We start from the raw sequence: 20561 nt of genomic DNA, 5'->3' as shown, positions 1-20561 counted from the left end.
AGTCTGTGCAGGTTTCATAGCATGGGAGGACAGGACTGCACTTCACAGAGATATCATGCTGTTATCATGGCTTTTCTGGTTATGATCCTTCCATACATGTCCACATTCACGTTCATATGCACATATTTTCCCCCAGTAAATGCTATTAATCAAATGATCGTCCCGAACATCACTCCTGACGTGTCTGAACTGTGGCGTCAGATCAGGGACACTGCAGTAAGTGTGACCCGCTTTCAAGATGCAGTGAGGAAGAGGAGAAGGAGAGGGCACCTCATGATCAGTGCAGAGAGGGACAGAGATAGACACAGAAGGGGGGAGAGAGAGTCAGTCCCACAGTCCTCTCGGTGGAGGAGCTGACTGAGTCCAGTCTGGCTGCTTCAGAGGAGACACAGACCCGCTATGTCCCCAGCTGCCTGGTGCAGGTAGGTAAAGTCATGCTCGACATTAGATGCTGTGCTTTGCAAACACGGACTTGTCAATTACAGCCGGCGTGTTTTCCCCCAAACTGCTCGGAAATCCGCTCCGGTGAGTCAATTAAGCTCCGTGCTCTAATTGGGATGCATGTGCACGGAGGTGACGGTGTTGGAAACGTTGCCCTGTAAATGACACTGCGCTGCTGTAGAGCTGCTGTAGAGTCAGCTGTAGAGTCAGCTGTGAGCCGATGATTCACACAGAGCACATCACTCTGTGTCTGGAGGAGGTGATGTGAGGGTTGTTTGGGGGGTAAAAGTTGAAGAAACAGTCGCGGGTTGAAATCGGGAATCAGCTGAGACCCTCAGCTATGACAGAGGCAGCTGTCCGTGGTGCTGAAATTCAATTTATACAGAACTTTTAATACCTCACATTCAGCATTTAGCTCCAGCAAAGCTCCATATGTATTGTTTTAGTTGCATCTGATGGGTGTTTGCTCACTTTAAATCACATGTTCTGTCTGATGTGATGCTTTTGTATGATCTGTGACAGAAAAGCATCACGTTTTTAACATTTTAAAGAGTTACTAAGCGATTTCATGACACAATACTGATATAAAGCAAATGAATAAAACATGCAGGGGTGCAACCAAGGCTGAATTAACCAACAGGGTAAAGCAGGAGAATGCCCAGAGCCTTTCATGCTGGAGGTTTGCTCCACATCATTAGCATGTAATTTCACCTCTGAAGAATAATATGGACTATAGTATGTCCACCATCTTGTGAGGCACACATTTTATCTTCCTATATGAAAATGATGTTATTATTCCATCATAGAAGAATTGTAAGTCTGCAACCAACGATTATTTTCAGTATTAATACAACAAACAATAGTTTACTGTACTAGTTTATTAACCATTTGATTGTTTGGTGTTTTAAATGCAACAGAATGGTGAAGCTTGTCTTTAGTTTTATTAAGTGGCACATGGCCTTCTTTAGTAAAGATTTAATGTCAATTAATTACTTATCAAAGCTGTAACCTGATGTTTGTTTTTTTTGTTTTGTTTTGTTTTTTGTAAATTGTCTAATCACTTAATCAGCCAATACTTTTTGCCCCAAGGACCCACAGAGGACTGACCCAGTTATGGCTGCACTTAATAATTACTGTATTTTCATCATCAATCCCAGAGCATATGACATTTTCAAATTACTCCTGATTTCCAACTAATATTTAAAACCAATCAAAAGAGCAGATCAGTTTACTGCACAAAGAAAACAAAATTAAGTACCAAGACTTCGTATTTGAGAAGCTGACACCAGAAAAAATGTTTGTATTTTAACTACAGTTAGTCTGTGAAACAGAAAATAAATTCTCATTGTCTCACATACAGGGTGACAACACTGAAGGAGAAGCAGCTGATTTAATTGGCATTATACCCAAAGAGGATTGATGGACCTCCAACATGACCAGGTGGACATGATTCTACGTTCAGCACCTGTGGCACAATGTCAAATATGATTTACCTGACTGCCATAAGCATTTTGTACTTGCCTGTTTTAGTCTTTGAGGCATTTGTGTTGTCCAAAGGCAAACATGAGAGGTCAGCGGTGCCGACTTCTGCCTCTCGCCTGGTGGCGAGGATGGACGGGGATATTATAATTGGAGCTCTCTTCTCTGTTCACCACCAACCCTCGGCTGAGAAGGTGGCAGAGAGGAAATGTGGGGAAGTCCGTGAGCAGTACGGCATCCAAAGAGTGGAGGCCATGTTCCACACCCTGGATCGGATTAACTCTGATCTAAACCTGTTGCCCAACATCACCCTCGGCTGTGAGATCAGGGACTCCTGCTGGCATTCCTCCGTGGCTCTGGAGCAGAGCATTGAGTTCATACGAGACTCGCTCATCTCCATCCGGGACGACAGCGACGGCTCCAGGTGGTGCATCGAGGGGTCACCTTCCAGTCAACCACCTCCAACCAAGAAGCCCATCGTAGGGGTTATCGGGCCTGGCTCCAGCTCAGTTGCCATTCAAGTCCAAAACCTTCTGCAGTTGTTCAACATCCCACAAATTGCATATTCTGCCACCAGTATTGACCTCAGTGACAAGACCTTATTCAAGTACTTCCTTCGGGTTGTACCATCAGACACTCTTCAAGCCAGGGCCCTCTTGGACATCGTCAAACGGTACAACTGGACCTATGTGTCTGCAGTACACACAGAGGGTAAGATGCCATTTTTGATTTGGTATTGTACATTTATGAAGAGAGAAGTTTATAAATGGACAAAGTTAAAGTTCAAAATTGAAGCAGAGGTCAAGATTTCCTAAATATCTTACATATTGTATCTTTATACACAGTCTACGGTCTAGTATAAAAACAGTGGCTCCTGCATTTGCTATTGAGGCGACTCATCAGCTTCTTTCATAAGATTCTGCTAGCTGCGGTTTGTGTTTGAAGACCCATGTTTTTCAAGCCATCAGTTTGTGTCCCTGATGACAACATGCTGACGTCATCCAGCATGTTGGCTTCACCCAGTCGCCGCTCACTTAATCAGCATTGTCACATTTAGCCGCAAAGAGATAAAATGAATCAATTATTCTTTTGCAGGATCCTGCAGGTATCATCTAAAGCTGAAACAATGACTGAGTTAATCAATTAGAGAATCAATTAGGCACTATTTAAAAAACAATTATTATTTATTATTATTTTATTATTTATTATTATTATTATTTTCAAAAAATGCACAGACAGAAAAAAATCAATCAAGTAAATAATGACCATGTTAATTAATAATTGAAATAGTTACCAGCTGCACTCTACATTTGATCAGTGTAAAAACATTTTATTTGCAGCCTGCAGTGTCAACATAATGAGGCATGTTTTTACATGCACTTCTCTATTACTTATGATAATAAACCTTTGCACACGTTTTGAACACATCTTCAACAAAACAGCATCCATGGACGTTTGAACACAGATTAGAATAATTAAAATTCTCCCCACACTAGTCAGACTTGATGTGTATCCCTGAAATACCCACAGAGCAGCTATAAATTTGTCACCTGTTTTTGTGTTTTTGTTTGTTTTTTTAAGCTCTTTAAGTCTCCTCCACCTGTTTCGATCCAGGGAGAGACGTGTCTCAGCAAACCCTTCTCTTCTGATAAATTTAGTTTAGTTTAGTCAGTTTAATACTGACGCCAGAGTAGATGTATAAATCAAAACCTGGTGAAAGTTTATTTTCCTGTGAATAAAACTCTCCTGACACTTCCTCTTGTCTTTCTCAGGTAACTACGGAGAAAGTGGCATGGAAGTGTTCAAAGAGCTCGCCTCACAGGACGGCCTCTGCATCGCTCACTCGGACAAGATCTACAGTAACGCTGGGGAGAAGCACTTCGACAGGCTGCTGAGAAAACTGCGGGAACGTCTGCCTAAAGCCCGAGTTGTTGTTTGCTTCTGTGAAGGAATGACAGTCCGAGGGCTGCTCATGGCCATGAGACGGCTCGGAGTAGCTGGAGAGTTCCTCCTAATTGGCAGGTTTGTTGGAGATTCTTACGAGGGCTCTTAGCTTGTCTGTCGTGTTTTTAAAAATCACACAAGTTTTCCAACAAGACCTTTTTCAAGGTGATGAAAGTTTAAAAGTTCTCAAAGGTTCTGGAAAACTAAAAGAACATTAACCTACTAAATTTAGACCCTGGTTTCTCCAGAGGAACCACAGGTAGCGGAACCAAGTTCCTCAAAATGCTTGTGAACCCTGGAAAAAGCTCCTGCAGTGGAAATAGGATGTGTGTTGATTAAACAAAGTTACATATAGTACAATAAGGTAGCTGTAGCTCACAGCTCAAACTCCATTTAGTAGCAGTTTTCAAGCATTTCATTATATCACATCATCTTTAGCAATGGCCATTGCTCAGTTTCCTTTTTTTTGAGATCATTGAGCTTAAAGGTTCTATTTTGGCTTTGGATTAGTAGCTGTTCTGGAGCTTCTAGTCATAATAATACTAGGTTTTCCTCTGCATTAATTACAGTAAAGTAATTAGGATAAAATAATTAATTTATATATTTATTATTAATGTAGATACATTCAAACCTTAAATAAGAGGATCAACAAACAGCACATCCTCCAGACAAATGACATCATAATTCTTTGATAAAAATGCAGACGCTGAAAACCTTTTTGCAATATTCATCTATAGTAACCTCAGTATAGAGGTTATACACAAAGTTCATATGCAATCGAAATATTAATTTCTTTCTACCGGGAGTAGAGTTCCTCTAAAAGCAGAAGATGCTTTGAATCAGGCTCAGTAATGAATAATGCATCCATGCAGCGAGCTTTCCCTCTGCCTGTCAGCTCACAGACAGGATGGGCTAATATGGGACAGCACCTCCAGCATAAGCTGAGCAATGTAGAGTAGTGACGATCAAAGCTCATATAAGCACATATAGCAGACATTTCTTCCTTATGGAGTGTCAGCTCATCTGCAGGCCTGTTACGAGCAGATGCAGCACCTGGAAGGCGTCAGTGGTAAATACTCATTAATGATGATGATTAATTTACTGAGAGTAGGAGTCAGACTCTCAAACATGAGACACACACAAGGATGATTTAAAGGCTAAACATACCACTTCTACTTGAATGCTTGTTGCTAAAGTCTCCATGGAAGAAAAGGAGACTGTGAGTTTGGTAGAACAGTGTGTGTGTGTGTGTGTGTGTGTGTGTGTGTGTGTGTGTGTGTGTGTGTGTGTGGGTGTGGGTGGGTGTGTGTGTTTTTTCGTGTGTGTGTTCATGTGTGGTTCGTTTCTGGGTCAAGGAGACTACTCAAAAAGGAAAATGTTTTTAGAGCAATGCAGTAAGTGAACACATGCCGGCCTGTGCAATGGGCCAATCCAAAAGCCCGAGGTGCTGGTCATCAGTAATCTATCTTCTCTCTGTGTGGAGGATGAAAGAAATGGCTGCTCTCACACCACAGAGCCCACACATCTCAAACAGCAGACAACTCATTTGAGCAACGTTTAGGCAAAGCTCCTATTGCCTTGGAAGTGATGAAAGATGATATCAGTTTTATGATGCTGTGTTGCACAGAGAGATTGCAGACATTTGACTATTGATCAGTTTTATCCCTCAGTATTGAATTATTTCATAAATAACATAATTCACTTTACTCTACACTTTCTTTTCAATAATTCTCCTTTGCCCTAAATTAAATGTTTCATAAGCAGGTGATATCAGATTTGAGTTATAAATCTGTACAGTGTGTGCGTGTATTGACGTCAGAGCTGTAGGGTTTTGGCGCTCTTGGCGTTGGACTGGGGGGAGTGTGACGCTGAGAAGCAGATGGCCAGGTACTGTTTGATACTGTCACACTGGACAGCCATTGTCACTTCATTCTTGAAGTGCCGGCCAAGCCAAACGAGCTGTATTAGGTCTCAAAAGGCAAAGGAGGGTTTTAGAAAGCTGGTAGCTGATATATTTGTCCTGCTGATGAGCTCTAATTTTTGCAATACTGAGATATTCAAATGTTCAGCCCCAGATTTATACAGTTATTTAGAACAAGCATCTCCCAGAACACACATCTCAACAGAATAACTTCAAAATTAATTTCAAAATTGGCTGAACAAAATGCCAGACAAAGACAACTCACAGAGCTTTTTAAGTAATGCATTAAGAAAACATGAATAGGAAAGGAAAGGTCACACGGTGAAAGACAGTGAGAGATTTAGAAACAAGCAGCCGTGCTTTAAACTCCATTGTCTGATGAGCTGGAAGCTGCTGAGACCTGAAAGCTGGTGTGATGTGTTCACGGTTGTTGGTTTTCGTTAGGACTGAAAACAAAATGCAGACTTTGAAACTGACTTGACGTTTAACTAGAGTGGAGAGAGGCGAGATGAGCAAAGGAAAGTGTCATTCTATTCTGCTTTTTATGTCCTACATGCTGTATCTTCATTTCTCTCTCATACAAGTACTGTATCACATGTGTGCATCACAGATTTGATTCCACGCTGCATACTGATGGTTTAAAATTATTCAAGATGGGAATAATTTTGGTTGTCAAACAAAAATTTCATGTTGTGGAACAATTAAATGCAGAATTGAGTTTCAAGTAGCCGAGCTTGTAAACTGTAAATACGAGCGATGACCAGCACGGATACAAAATCACACTTAAGAGTCTGTGCACGATGGTGAGAGCTTGTTTTTCTCCAGGGCAGATTGTCTGCTACAGTATTAATCTGCAAATTCTCACTGCTGGACTTGTGATTGTGTCTGTGGACTTTTTTTTTTGGACAGTACAGTGAGCTGAAAAGAAAAAAGAAATAAAAGAGAGAAGAAGGTTTGTGCAGAACTCTGTGTGAGCCTCATGAATGTAGCCGCATGCAACTTCTAACATGACCCACCACAACAACTTAAGAACATGTCTGTATGAAACAAAGGTGCCAAGTAGGCTTCTGCATCTCCCATAGATAGAAATAATAGAACCACGGCTGTGTTTTTAGGTGGAAAAGGATTTATTTAATGTGCCACTCAGCATGAACAGTAGGACCACCACTCTTGGCTGTTGAGCTTTCAGAGTTCACTCTTGCTGTTGCTGTGTTCCTCTCTGCAGCGATGGCTGGGCAGACCGAGTCGAGGTGGTGGAGGGATATGAACAAGAGGCTGTGGGCGGCATCACTGTGAAGCTGCACTCTGAAGAGGTGTCCTCCTTCGACGACTACTTCCTGAAGCTCAGGCTGAGCACCAACACCCGCAACCCATGGTTCCCTGAGTTCTGGCAGTACCGGTTTCAGTGCCGCCTTCCCGGACACCCCCAAGAGAACACGAACTATGCACGAAACTGCTCAGGTACATAAAGAACTCGCCAGGCTCCGTTCCTGTAGCTTTCTTTTTCTTTTGGGTTAGGTTTTTACGTCAGTGTGCACATCAGCTTGTCTTCTTAAAGGGTTCTCATGTGTGTGAGGCCCAGAGGACGAAGCCAAAAGACCCTGTAAACTGGAACACTTTCTTTAATTATGAATTAGATGCCAGAGGGAAGAATTGTCTCTACGTCAGTTCAGTAACACACATTTTTTTCATATTGTTCGTTTCTGTGACACTTGGCTTTACAGAAGATGATGATCTAGGTAAATTAAATCCTTTTCTTTTACAAAGGAACAAAGCAAATGCATTAGCTTTATTCTTGGTTTTTTTGAAACAATGCTCAACCAGCATGTTTCTGAAATATATATTTTTACATGCCGCTTATTCTTATTTCTTATTTTTTAAATATGTTCTTATATATTTACGTTTTCAATTCTACCTTATAAGGTTGGAAGGGACATTAGACTATTGCTGCTTATTTATTTAATAATAAATAAAGGTATTTAGTATTAAACAATTTTAATGAGTGTATTGATAAACGTAAATATAAAATGATGCATGCTGCAAAAAAATAAGACCATCCTTGTACTTTTCAGTTGACAGCTCTCAATACTCTTCACTGAATTTTATTTTTGCCTTTGCACCTTCTTTTCTGCAGTTGTTTTAATCTTTTTCCTTTGCAGCATTTGTACATTATTCACAGAAATAGCGCCTCTCTATAGTATTCTGCACACAGCTCACAGCTTTGATTAATTCAAACAAAGCATCATTTTTTAATAGCAGTTATTAGAGCATTAATTTCTGTCTCATGAGTAGAAACAGAGTTATTGTTTCCTGTCCTGTCACTTTTATTGTATTTCATTTGATTTATTTTTATGTATTTTGTTGATGTAGAACTCCAGGACGGTGAGTGAATTCCTCTGAATGGACTCATACTGCTCCTCACTTTAGAAATATACATAGAGGTCGACTGATATTAAGTTTTAATGTTGGATACTTAAAACTATTTGCTGAGAATCTTTATTTATTATATTTACAATTAATCTCAGTTGACCTCTAATATATGAAGCTATTGGGATGTTTGTATATGTATTTTGTTACACCATAGTGAGAGTCCAATGATTGGTTCTTTTCTGCTTTCTCACCCCTTTTGGTCTGAGGACAGTCTTATAAAACAGCCCAATACCATTTGAGTGAGATAGTTACTTGCAGATTTGGCTTAAGTTGCATGGAGCCACAGAGATGACAAAGTCACTTTGCATTAGAAAAACATATTTTCTGTGCAGTTTATTTTATGTAATACACAGACAGGGTGCAGTTGTCACGCAGCTGACTAACCCCGACGTGCAGCAGTAGGTCCTCTGCTTGCATGCTGACATCCTGACATCATTGCATCATGACTGAAGCTCTCACAGCTCAGTGAGTGAGACAAGCGTCAGCACCAAGAACCTGTTAAACTAGGTCATCACCAGCAGTTCCCATCGGACGCTCAGCCCAGCTGCTACCCAAATGAATTCAGTGTTTGTGTGTTTGTTTACACAGGCAGTCATCAATGATCATTACTTGAAGTGGCAACAAACAAACCAGCCTCAAAAAGACTCCTGTGCAAAAGGGTTTGGAAATAAGGACGTGTAGAAAAAGACAATTATGTAACTATAATGCATAAAGACAGTGAATGTCTCTGCCAAAGCCAACAGTTTGTCACATTATATGGAAATGTAGATTTTTAAATCTGAATCTGGATGAGTTTCAACTAAAGCAGTTCATATAGTAAATCTCAGTCTCATTTGAACAAGCTGAAAATACATTACCAAGTGCTACATTAGGACTTTTTCATAAAATATTTAAGAGATGGGTGCAACATCATTTTCAATGTTATATTAAGAGTTTCACTCTTTAAGATTACAATTCATAGGCTGCGATTGTTTTCTTTCACAGAGCGCTACAGATTTAGATCTTTTCTAGTTCCCAGTGCTACCAAGGCTGATTTTCTAAGAGTGATATGTGGTCTGGCTAACAATGCTTTAGATGTACAAACATGGTCATCTACACCAGGAGCTGCCAAACATATGTATGTGGTTCACTGTTTAGCAGAAATGATTTGAATGCATGGTGTAGCTCTTTGTAAACACAGTAAAACACATGATTTTAACACAGAGCAACTAAATGCCTTGCTTACTCTGCTGCTAGCTTGCATTACACTGAACTGATAGGGTGTGCTGGAACATCACACTGTTTGCATCCAAATATGAATCATTTTTGTCACATTCACTCTTCGTGTTTGTCTGAAAGCAATGTGGACAAACGACAACAGACGTAAATACATGAGAATTGTTGGTTTATTTGTCTGCTTGTGGAGACACAACGTCAGCGGCACAGTGTTTCAGACTGACTCTAATTAAATCCTGCAGAAATGGATAGTCCCGCCACTCTAACAAGGTTTGTTTGAAGCCATTTTCTGAGGCTTCTAGATATTTTAAAGCAGTCTCACATAGAGGCAACGAGGCTTGTAGCTTGCATTCAGAGAATAACTGCATGAATGCACTTGTGAGCACCCTATCAATCCTTTGTAATACGATACATCATGCTAGAAACACCTGTTCAGTACACCTGAAATAGCACACATACTATGCTACTGCTTGCAGCAATGACGCTCCTCCTGTGAGGCTTTTGCTTTGTAAGATTTTTGAATCCTCACCATTCTCTCATATGTGGGCAGGTTATGAAAGTCTGGAGGACAACTACGTTCAAGACAGTAAGATGGGTTTCGTTATCAACGCCATCTATGCCATGGCCCACGGGCTGCACGACATGCACACTGACCTCTGCCCTGGCCATGTGGGGCTCTGTGATGCCATGAAGCCTGTAGATGGAAGCTACCTACTGGACTTTCTACTCAGGACGTCATTCATGGGTGTTTCAGGAGAGGACATACGATTTGATGAGAATGGAGACTCACCCGGGAGGTAAAGTATACGTCCTATGTCCTTGTTCTTCAAAATCTTTCAGCAGTGTTTATTAAATTACCAATAGCCAGCATCAGCCTGTATCAGAAACTAGATGTGACACTGTCAGAGCAAAAGAAAATTCACAGTTCAGAGACAACTAGGAGAGCTTTGTTAAGCTCGAATCCAACAATATTTGTGATTATACAACACAGTTACAACATGTGTTTTTATTAACAAGCTACTTAACACCCCCTGGATATCTTGATTTGCTGACTCTTGGTGGTACACGTCTTCTCACATTGCTGCACACGTGTACTCCAGGGTGTGTTAGTGCACTTTTACATCAAGAACTGAGAATCACATACTGTAAATCTGTTTAATAACAGTTAATAAGCTTAATTTGGGATGCTTTTTTATTTTCTTTTTTGAAATCGCTTGGCTTCTAATACCTGAAACAAACTGAAACTGCATTGTCGAGTGGGTTTGAGGAGGTAGTGCCGTTCAGTCCAGTAGTGGGGTGTATCACAAACCAAAGACAGACAGATGGAGAAGAAGTAAGGGGACATCCAGTAATATATCAGCACCTGGCAAATAATCCCTGAGTCAGTATTGATCAAGAACCTGTCAACCCACAGTTGATAAACTGATACTTTTCTGTTCTAAGTGGCGATAAAACACTTATTATTGCCCCTTAAAGAACTGATCCAAAGCCCTGTCTTCCCATCATTTATTTCCATCCACCATCAGGTATGAGATCATGAACTTCCAGCGTGTGGAGCACGGTGTTTATGACTACATCAACATTGGCTCATGGCATGAAGGAATACTCAGTCTTGACGACGACATGATGCAGATGAACCGTAGCGACATGGTCCGGTCTGTCTGCAGCGAGCCCTGCTCCAAAGGAGAGATCAAGGTAAAGGACGACCATTATCGGGTTTTCATCGCTAGTAGGTGTTTTAATATTGGGTTAATTGATTAAATCTATTCAAAAAAAATCTTGTGAGTTAACACATCAAGCACGTTATTAATAAGACATTTCATTTGTAAGTGTTATTAAAATGATTACAGCCACTTTCTACATCTATTATTGCATTTCTCTGCATATTTTGTCAACCAGGTGATCAGAAAGGGAGAAGTGAGCTGCTGCTGGATTTGCACAGCGTGCAAAGACAATGAGTTTGTCCAGGATGAGTTCACGTGCAAGGCGTGTGAACTGGGCTGGTGGCCTGACAATGAACTGGAAGGTGGGCTTGTCCTCTTTTACGCTTCGGTTGATTCACTTCTTTAATTCTGATCTGTTTGCAGAGCTGACGGAGGAGCAACTGAGGAATAGCTTCACATTTTGGGGAATACAATTATCCGCTTTCTTTCTGAGAGGTGGAAAAAGGCTGATATCATCCTCATCCCCTATCTCCTTACTAAATATAAAGCTACAACAAGCAGCCATTTAGCTTAGCATAAAGAAAAGATTTCACGAAAGACATATTCATTTAAGATTTTGTTACCTTTGGACATAACCAGACTAACTGTCTCTGCCTGTTTTTAGCCTTTATGCTGAATCTTTATCTAATGTGTTGCTCTAAAGATTTATTTCACTCTGTAACTTAGACTTAGGTGAATCCTCTCATCTAACTGTTGCTTTAGGACACCAGAATATGATTTCTCTGCCAAATTCACCCAAGCCAACAAGCCCCATGTGATTCGAACTGAATATTTTTCTGTTCTGCAATTTAGATGAATTTAAGTTAGTTCATTAGCCACAGGCTGAGTTCCTGTTGCATGATTAATGCTGTAAGAGATAAAAGATTCTCTGGTCTTGCAGGAGACTCGGTAGAAAGTTAAGTTCCTCAAAGCTCTTACTGCTCTTCCCACCACCTGTACTCTGTACAGTTTGTCCTGCTAAGATTTTTGCAGAGCTTTTTCATAAACCTGTTCTGTCCTATTTTCATTGCTTTCCCATGGCACCTAGGAGCCATTCATCATCTTCACCATTTTATCCGACAGCAGCCCTACTTCACTTACCACTCCTCTGGCCCATTTTCAGAGGCCTTCTGCACTATTCAGAGACATTTTCTTAATAGCATCATCCTGCCTCCATGCTGTTTAATTTTTTCTTTTAACACGGGACCTTTAAACACACCGCAAATAGAAAATGTAGAGCACAGAGAGGAAAATGATTCTTGTGCACTTTTCTAACCCCAATCCTTCCTGCCCTTAAAACAATAAAATAAATAAAACAGTACAGTAAGATAGTGTGTCCTCAACATGAAGCAGAGCAGAGATTTTATTTGGATCCATGAAAAACGCAGTGATTTACTTTGTCCTGCTGCATTGGCTGCTGCCCAGCCCGGCCATGGCTGAGTAGAAAAGGGTTTATTTATAGTTGAGCTAAAAACCTACTTTGAGACTTACTGTATTTTCTCAGCTGAAATATTTTTAATTAATTTTAAATGAAATAAAGCTGCAGCTTTCGTGCAAAAATCACTTTTTATTTGGTCATTTAGTTACTAAAGATTATCAGGAATCTAGCTACTGAGATGATGCCAAAATATTTACGAGTTGCTTTCATTATATTGTGTTTTTTCCCTTTTTAGGGTGCGAGCCAATAACCCTGCGCTACTTGGAGTGGAGCAATCCAGAGTCCATAATCCAGGTGGTCTTCTCCTGCCTGGGCATCCTGGTCACGTCCTTTGTAGCCTTTATCTTTGTCTTGTACCGCGACACACCTGTGGTCAAATCCTCCAGCAGGGAGCTGTGCTACATCATCCTTGCGGGGATTTTCCTGGGCTACCTGTGCCCTTTCACCCTCATCGCCCGTCCCACTGTGGCCTCCTGCTACCTCCAGAGGCTTCTTGTTGGACTCTCTGCAGCCATGTGCTACTCAGCCCTGGTAACCAAAACTAACCGTATTGCTCGAATCCTGGCAGGCAGCAAGAAGAAGATATGTACCAGAAAACCGAGATTCATGAGTGCTTGGGCTCAGGTGGTTATCGCCTTTATCCTGATCAGTGTCCAACTCACCTTAGAAGTTACCCTCATCATTATGGAGCCTCCTGAACCCATTAAATCCTACCCCAGCATCAGAGAAGTCTTCCTGATCTGCAACACCAGCAACCTTGGTGTTGTAGCACCACTGGGCTACAATGGCTTGCTCATCATGAGCTGCACCTATTACGCTTTCAAGACTCGCAATGTCCCTGCAAACTTCAACGAAGCTAAGTACATTGCCTTCACCATGTACACCACATGTATCATCTGGCTGGCATTTGTGCCGATTTACTTTGGCAGCAACTACAAGATCATCACTACATCCTTCTCTGTGAGCCTCAGTGTGACTGTAGCTTTGGGTTGTATGTTTACTCCAAAGATGTACATCATCATTGCCAAACCAGAGCGCAACGTGCGCAGCGCGTTCACCACTTCTGACGCCGTGCGCATGCATGTGGGCGACGGCAAAATTGCCTGCCGTAGCAACAGCCTGCTCAACATGTTTAAGAGGAAGAAGAACACGGGAAATGGCAGGTAGGTTCATTAATTGAGTCTGTGAGTCCTGCTCCTGAGGCACCTCAGGGATGCTGGTTTTACTGTAATTCCTTCTCAAAGGGCACCTGATGTCTCGCTGTATTCACTTTCATAGGATCACCTGTTGTGAAGTGTGACGGAAATAGGTCAGTACTCAATTACCACAGCCATTTCAACCTTTAATCTGTTGATAAAATTAAAACAAGCATCTCTGTGTGCTAAGGGATTACAAGTGGGATCACAAATGCAGACAACATAAAACTTTAGGAGTGAGCTCTTTGATTCACAAAAAACATTCTACATGCACATTTACATTTTCTTCATGAACCAGAAATGCTCTTCTTGTCTCCACTTTTCTGGGTTCCTGTGAAGTAACAGCCATCTTTATTTTGTTCATAGTTCTAATGGAAAGTCTGTGTCATGGTCTGAACCAGGTGCAAGACATCCTCCAAAAGGGGATCACATGTGGCACAGACTGTCAGTGCATGTGAAGAGACAGGAAGCAGGTTCCAATCAGATGGCTGTCATCAAACCCTTAACTAATACCTACCAAAACACTGCACTGGATTTCTCAGACCTCAGCACTAAGACTTTGTACAATGTGGCTGAGGAGGATGAGAGTGAGCCTATCACCTACAACAGCCCGGCCACTCCCCCCATGATGGCCCTCGGGCAAATGCCTGCCAGTGGTCTAAAAGAAGTGGGCGAGGACGAAGTGGAGCTCTATTCCCCTGAGCATCTGCAGAAAAATAGTATTATCCCTCAACGCGTCATCATGGACCACCTACAGGAGGAGGTGGTGGTGGGTAAATTCAACAGTGACATACACGAACTCAACTATATGATTAACAAGGCTGATACAGTGAGTGGTGGCATGCCTGTGTACCACCAGGCCCACCTCATCCAGCAGGACCCGGTGCTGCCCATGCACCTCGACCCATTCGACGAAGAGCCTAACTTCACTCTAGAGGAGGAGGAGATGGAGAACGAGCAGTTCGGCCTTCTCCAAGGCTACATGTACAACAACTCCCAAATACATGACGAGGAGGAGCTGATTGAGGCCAAATTAGCTATGGAGCACTCTCTGGCTCTGATGCCTCCCTCCCCCTTCCGAGATTGCGCTGTTCCTCCAGTGAGCCCCTTTCCCAATTCGCCGGTGTCCGAGTCGATTTTGTGCACCCCTCCAAACGTAACATATGCCTCTGTCATCCTCAAAGACTACAAGCAGAGCTCCTCAACTCTGTGAGGGCACATGTTTAACATTGCCAGTTGTATTATGACTCCAAGTTTATATTGACTTGTGCTGTATATGATGATATATAAGGAAAAAGTCATTCTGTGGTCGGACAACTCATTTTTCACTCTATAACTTCATAGATTTTACACAATAAGGGTGAACAAGAAGGCGCCGCATTTTAGATGTTGTCTAAATAGTGAAAGAATTTGCTTATTATAAAGATATATTTCTATGCTAACATAAGCTTTAAGGATAAAATAGACTTTGTTCGTATGAGACAAATAACTAAGAATGTCTATGTATGTACATTTATGACTTAACGCTGTACAAATAGATTTATTTGATCATTTTAGGTGATGTAATAAGATGATTGATGAGTTTGTTGATTTTAAAACAGAGGAACATAATGGTAAATATATTTTGTATGTGATGCAAAACAATTCAATTTGACTATATTTTGTGTTGCACATTGTGTTTGTTTGTGCTTCATTGGGAAGATGTTTAAAGGAATGATTGGACATTTGACAAATCTTATCAAGGAAACATCCAAAACGTCCAAACATTCCTCTAAGTGATGAGGGCAGAGTGAAGTGTGCTCCTTTGAGGGTGTTTAAATGTGTATATCAACAGGATTTTTTTGTTAAAACGTATAAATCTGTGAAATTTCGATTCATTCAGTACTGCCAGGAAATTGCACTGACTGTTTCATAAATGTAGCAGAGGATATTTCAAGTGCCACATTTTCATTAAGATTTTTTTTGTATATTTGTCTCATTTCTATCGTCTAGAAATGGTAAAATATTAAACTAGTTTCACATTTGTACATTTTATAATTAAATGTGAGATAAATGACATACGTATGTTTTGCGAATGTATGAATTATGTATCATATTTTGGTATTCAGATGATATCTAGCCTATACGCATTACAGTATAACAAGAAGTGATTAGCGATGTATGCTTATATTGTGTAATTTTGTACATCGATCAATTTCCTAAATATGTAACTGCCTATCAAAACCATATAATGTGATAAAGCGCTACTGTTACTGAATAAGCTATTTGCAGCCTGCTGTATACTTAGTATAAACTCTGCCATTTTAAACAAATATTTACTGTAGAACTTTTGAAGGGACCTTGTCTGGTTGGAGTAAATTAAATATTTTTTATGCTTTGTCTCTGGTTTTTCATGGTGAAATTTTAGGTTCTTGTTGTGTTTTAATTTAAAGGGCAAAGATTTATGGGTCTGGTTTGAAGGACGACATTCAAAACAGGATCAAGGGAAAACTCTGAGTACATGTAGATGCCCACATAGATCAGTTTTGCAGTATGTATACTGGTGAGAAACTGATGACACTATGCATAGACAGGTTGTTCGGTTTTAGCCGTTAAGGGAACTAGGAAAAGCAGCATTAATAAGCTTTTTGATGGAAGTTACAAATCATCTATTGGCATTTACTTTGCACTAAATTGAAAGAACTTTGTTTCTGCTGTTCTGGCAGATTACAGGTGAGTACCTTATACCATATCACAGACTGAAATCTGACATCTGTTTTACTGTTCGAACATCATGTGGCCTCAGAAATGTGTAATTTCCCTGAGACAACATGTAAAATGGAATTGGAAGTATCGTTTTTTTCCCCATCAAGTTGAACTTCTTTATTTTTTCTTGTACAAGTGGAAATGAGCTTGCAAAAAATGACCTTCAATCTCCAACTGATACTTCTTTTATTTGATAATCATTTGACAACACATGCTGAGTAGGTTTACTATGTTGGAATATTTCCTGAAACTCTAACCGGTTTGTTTTCTCAGATCTAATTTTAAATCTAAACCGTGTCCATGGAAACATTTTATCACAGAAAATGATTGTTAGCATCTCACTTGTTATATAACATTAAAGCAACAGTCTTTAAGCAACAGAGTTCATATGATAATAGTGTCTGAGACCACTTGAAATTCATTTCCAAAAACTGTAATCCTTTTTTTCTTTGCTAAATAATAACATCCTATCTGTGTGAACTGAATTAGTGCTGGATTAAGATTTGAGCAGAAACTGTTGGGCTTAATTACGCATTCATTTTCTCTTCTGTCAAGGCCAAGAGAGGCTTATCCAGAGTGGGGGACGAAGGATGTGACATTACAAACAGCTTCACCTTGATGTCTCTGACGGACTAGAAGACGGACAGCAAGATCTGTCTCAACAGTGAATGTCCAATCCCTCCTGTCCTGCTGCCCATGATGATGATGATTTGTTGTCCGCCACAGGAAGATTATGGAAAAGCTGTGCACTGCTAACTATATTTCATTTTATAGTGCTGAAGCTCAGCTCTCTTGTGACAATTAGAATTACATGAGGTTGTACAAGGTGCTACGAGGTGCTACGAGGTACAGAGCCTAAACTCACGAAATGTGTTCAAATATTAACACACAGGAGTAATATGCAGCCAAGGTTCACACACTGAGTCAAATACATAACTCAAACATTGTTCTAAATCATATTCCCATTTACTTTTCACAGAATAATATAAATATTGATGCCTTTCTTGTCAAACAAATGATGCTGTGTGACTCTGACCTGCCCAATGATGAGCACCACAGGGATGGCATCAAAGTGAGAAAGGATCCCAGGGAGAGTCAGAGTCAGTCATTGTGCTCTGAGGCAAAGAGCCAAACAAAGGTTGCTGCTGGTTAAACACTCTAAAGACTTGACTCCACGACCATCACATAGAAGCTATTTCAGAAAGCCACTGAGCCTGTGTTACACATTCAGTAAACATTTCCACTTCGACAGTTTTCTCAATACAGTGTGTATTGCGCTCGCTGCCTCATAAACACCTCTGTGGAGACGTTTGAGCTCATTTCTGTGATAATCTAGTGATACAGTCAAGCTAATAAACAAATCAGCATGACACAAGTCTTGCTGGGAAAAGTCTGTAACACTCCCTGAGCAACCGAGACGAGCCGATGATTGACCTACTAATGAGAGGCCAGAAACCGTCAAACAGTCCCAACTGTCATTTTCTCAAACCACAGAAGCAGCAAGAGAGAAAAAAAAATGTCTTGAGAGATTTGTGTATTTTAAGCTGTTCAACGTTCCTCAATTAATGACTGCTCCGACTTGAAATCCATGCATAAAATGATCTGTTAATCACTTCACAGCGAGATGAGCCGCGCATAAGCACTGCAGCCCGGCTAGATATGGCCAATAGCAGAGAAAAGCTATGAGCATGTCCTGATTTTGGTGCAGGGAGGAAATGTAGCACTCTGCTACATACACCACCCAGAGGACTGTGGTACTGAGTGTGCTAAACGGCAGGAAGGAAGGCATTAATACTGTATCAAGTCACTGATAGATGAAGCAGAAGGGGTGTCAAATAAATCGTCATTCTCATAGCAATGAAATGTTGTAAACGGATTTGATTTAGTAAGAGATATAATCCACTGTGGTACCTTGTAGATGTTTGGGGAGAGTGAAACCTTGTCCTATATGTTCACTGACATGTTGTGTATTACTCAGGTTATTTTTGCACACCAATCTGTTCTTTGCTGTCCTGTAGTTTTACTTTTCAGTGTCCTTGCTGTGCATCTAGGGAACTGTTCTACATCTTGCCAGCGGGTACCTATACACAGTAACTATTGTCCAAATTCAGCTTCTGTCCAAATAATGTGTTTTTCTTTTTCTTTTTTCTAACCCTACATGTAAAACACCATCCTGCTTTATTATCCCACCATTTCTAAGGTTTGCTGATCACGTGAGTTGCAACGTAAAAGTCAGGAGGGTAGTTTACCTTGGGCAGCATTTGTGCCTGAGGGAAAGTGAGGGAAGAGGTAACACACTTACTGCTTATTGCTACTTAAGGATAAATGTCCCAGATACTAGAGACCTAAATCAGGAGTCAAACAGCAAAGATGATCTGAGTACTTTTTCACATCGGACACAAAAGCTCACTTTTTTATCTCGTTTAGAAATATGACAGTCTGAATGGGAGTCGCACTCTCTGCAACAGACCCCATAACTTGTGCATTATTGATATTGCCCTATTTTATCTGTCCTCCAGTGTGCTTTTTCTCTGGCAGCATCCTTTATATATTCATGATTGCATGAAAATTTCAATTGAGTCTGACTTGTGAATAGGTCGATAAAGAGTAAAGCAGCATACACATGCCTGACGTGCTCTTTTAGTCTTGTGTTATCTTTAAAAGGCCTATGTCACAGTAATGATAATTAATTAGGTATTCACTGTCCGTTGGAAGTCTACTTAAACACCAAATTGGTGCCTTATCGCATGGATGTTCTATATGTTAAAACCGGTTCTCCACAGAATCCAGAATATGTGCAAAAATATCATAATATAATTGAACCCAATAATTAACAGGTCATATTCTGTGTCATGAACTGGATTGAATCCGTATGCTGCTTTCTGTGGTGCAGAATTTTTAGCTGTAAGGAGAAAATTCCAACACAACAATTCTGACAAATGTTGTCAGATTGCAGACTGGTCAAATGTTGATGGGCTACACCATCTAGTGTATGAAACATGCATGTACAAACACAGTTAAAGTAATGACTCGATGATGAAGAGATGTATAGCAAATGGAGTTTGAAACAGAATATATTTTAATTTTAAAAATGTGTTACAGTATGTTGTCTCCTAACAGGTATTATGACACCGTTGTAATTCTTTTTAATTAGTTAAATTAGCAGAAGAAGAGAAAGAAAAGAAGAAAAAAAATAAAGAAAAAGTAATAATAGTTATTGAATTATACAAGTATTTACGTTTAATATGCACAATTCAGAGAGTAGAACAACATTACATCATATAGCTGCATCAGGATATTCATGCTATAGCTCATTTACAACTACAATAAACTTTTTACACTGCCAATTTACAATGTTAAGTAAGTAGATATATCATAAACGAAAGAAAAGTATGACATTTTAGAACATAGCTTGAAACTATTTCAAGCTACCAGTTTAAATTTGGTGAAAATAGTCTAAACCAAATCCCAAAAGTCATTGATATTTTTAAAATTACAGATAAATATATTCATATCCCTCTCAGAAGGTTTTAAGGACCAAAACCTTAATTGTGCTTTAATTTGTGAAGTTAGAAATTTAATTTTAAAGCAAACTTAATGACAATTCTGCATTATATTAGGTACACTACAATCATATATTACAGTATATCATTCTTAGCCGCCCCATTTTGTCCTAAGATCTATTTAATATAAACATCTACACAGAATAATTGTGCATTAATCTACATGATAATCTAATGCTTCATTTCCTGCACATGTCCTCTATACTTCTGCTGTGAATTGTAGAGTCAATAAAGAAATGTCAGGCACTAAAAAGGCTGGAGATTAAAATGGTGATAAGGTTTTCTAGTTTTCATAACCAGATTTTCTAGTTTTACATGCAATTATCTGCTGAGATGAAATAACCTGGTTTTTTCCTCCTTGGGGAACATGAGGAAGGAGGAAATATGACCCATTTCCATGCACAGACAATGGATCGGATCCTGAATAAGGAACTTAACTTTACTAAAGGACAGCCCTTCTATCCAATTTCTGTGGGAAAGGTCTTT

The 20561-nt window shown here is 40.1% G+C and overlaps 1 protein-coding gene across 1 annotated transcript; it reads left to right on the top strand.

Moving 5' to 3' along the window:
- The first annotated feature begins 323 nt into the window (after positions 1-323).
- On the top strand, positions 324-16098 carry grm1b (glutamate receptor, metabotropic 1b). Its single transcript, XM_026339367.1, has 9 exons — positions 324-422; positions 1802-2631; positions 3693-3942; positions 7011-7246; positions 9981-10227; positions 10957-11125; positions 11330-11456; positions 12807-13734; positions 14134-16098. The coding sequence occupies exons 2-9, from the start codon at positions 1917-1919 to the stop codon at positions 14978-14980; spliced, it is 3519 nt and encodes a 1172-aa protein (XP_026195152.1). The 5' UTR covers positions 324-422; positions 1802-1916; the 3' UTR covers positions 14981-16098.
- The last annotated feature ends 4463 nt before the right edge of the window (positions 16099-20561 follow it).

The sequence above is a fragment of the Anabas testudineus genome, chromosome 22 (genome assembly GCF_900324465.2).
Source record: "Anabas testudineus chromosome 22, fAnaTes1.2, whole genome shotgun sequence".
NCBI lineage: Eukaryota > Metazoa > Chordata > Actinopteri > Anabantiformes > Anabantidae > Anabas > Anabas testudineus.
This window is presented reverse-complemented; position numbering and strand designations above follow the sequence as displayed.

Bases quoted from the DNA above. Each gene is read 5' to 3' on its own strand.
- grm1b (XM_026339367.1), top strand. From the start codon at position 1,917: ATGTCAAATATGATTTACCTGACTGCCATAAGCATTTTGTACTTGCCT. The intron at 3,943-7,010 runs GTTTGTTGGAGA...TCCTCTCTGCAG, and splicing joins GAGTTCCTCCTAATTGGCAG to CGATGGCTGGGCAGACCGAG. The intron at 7,247-9,980 runs GTACATAAAGAA...ATATGTGGGCAG, and splicing joins CTATGCACGAAACTGCTCAG to GTTATGAAAGTCTGGAGGAC.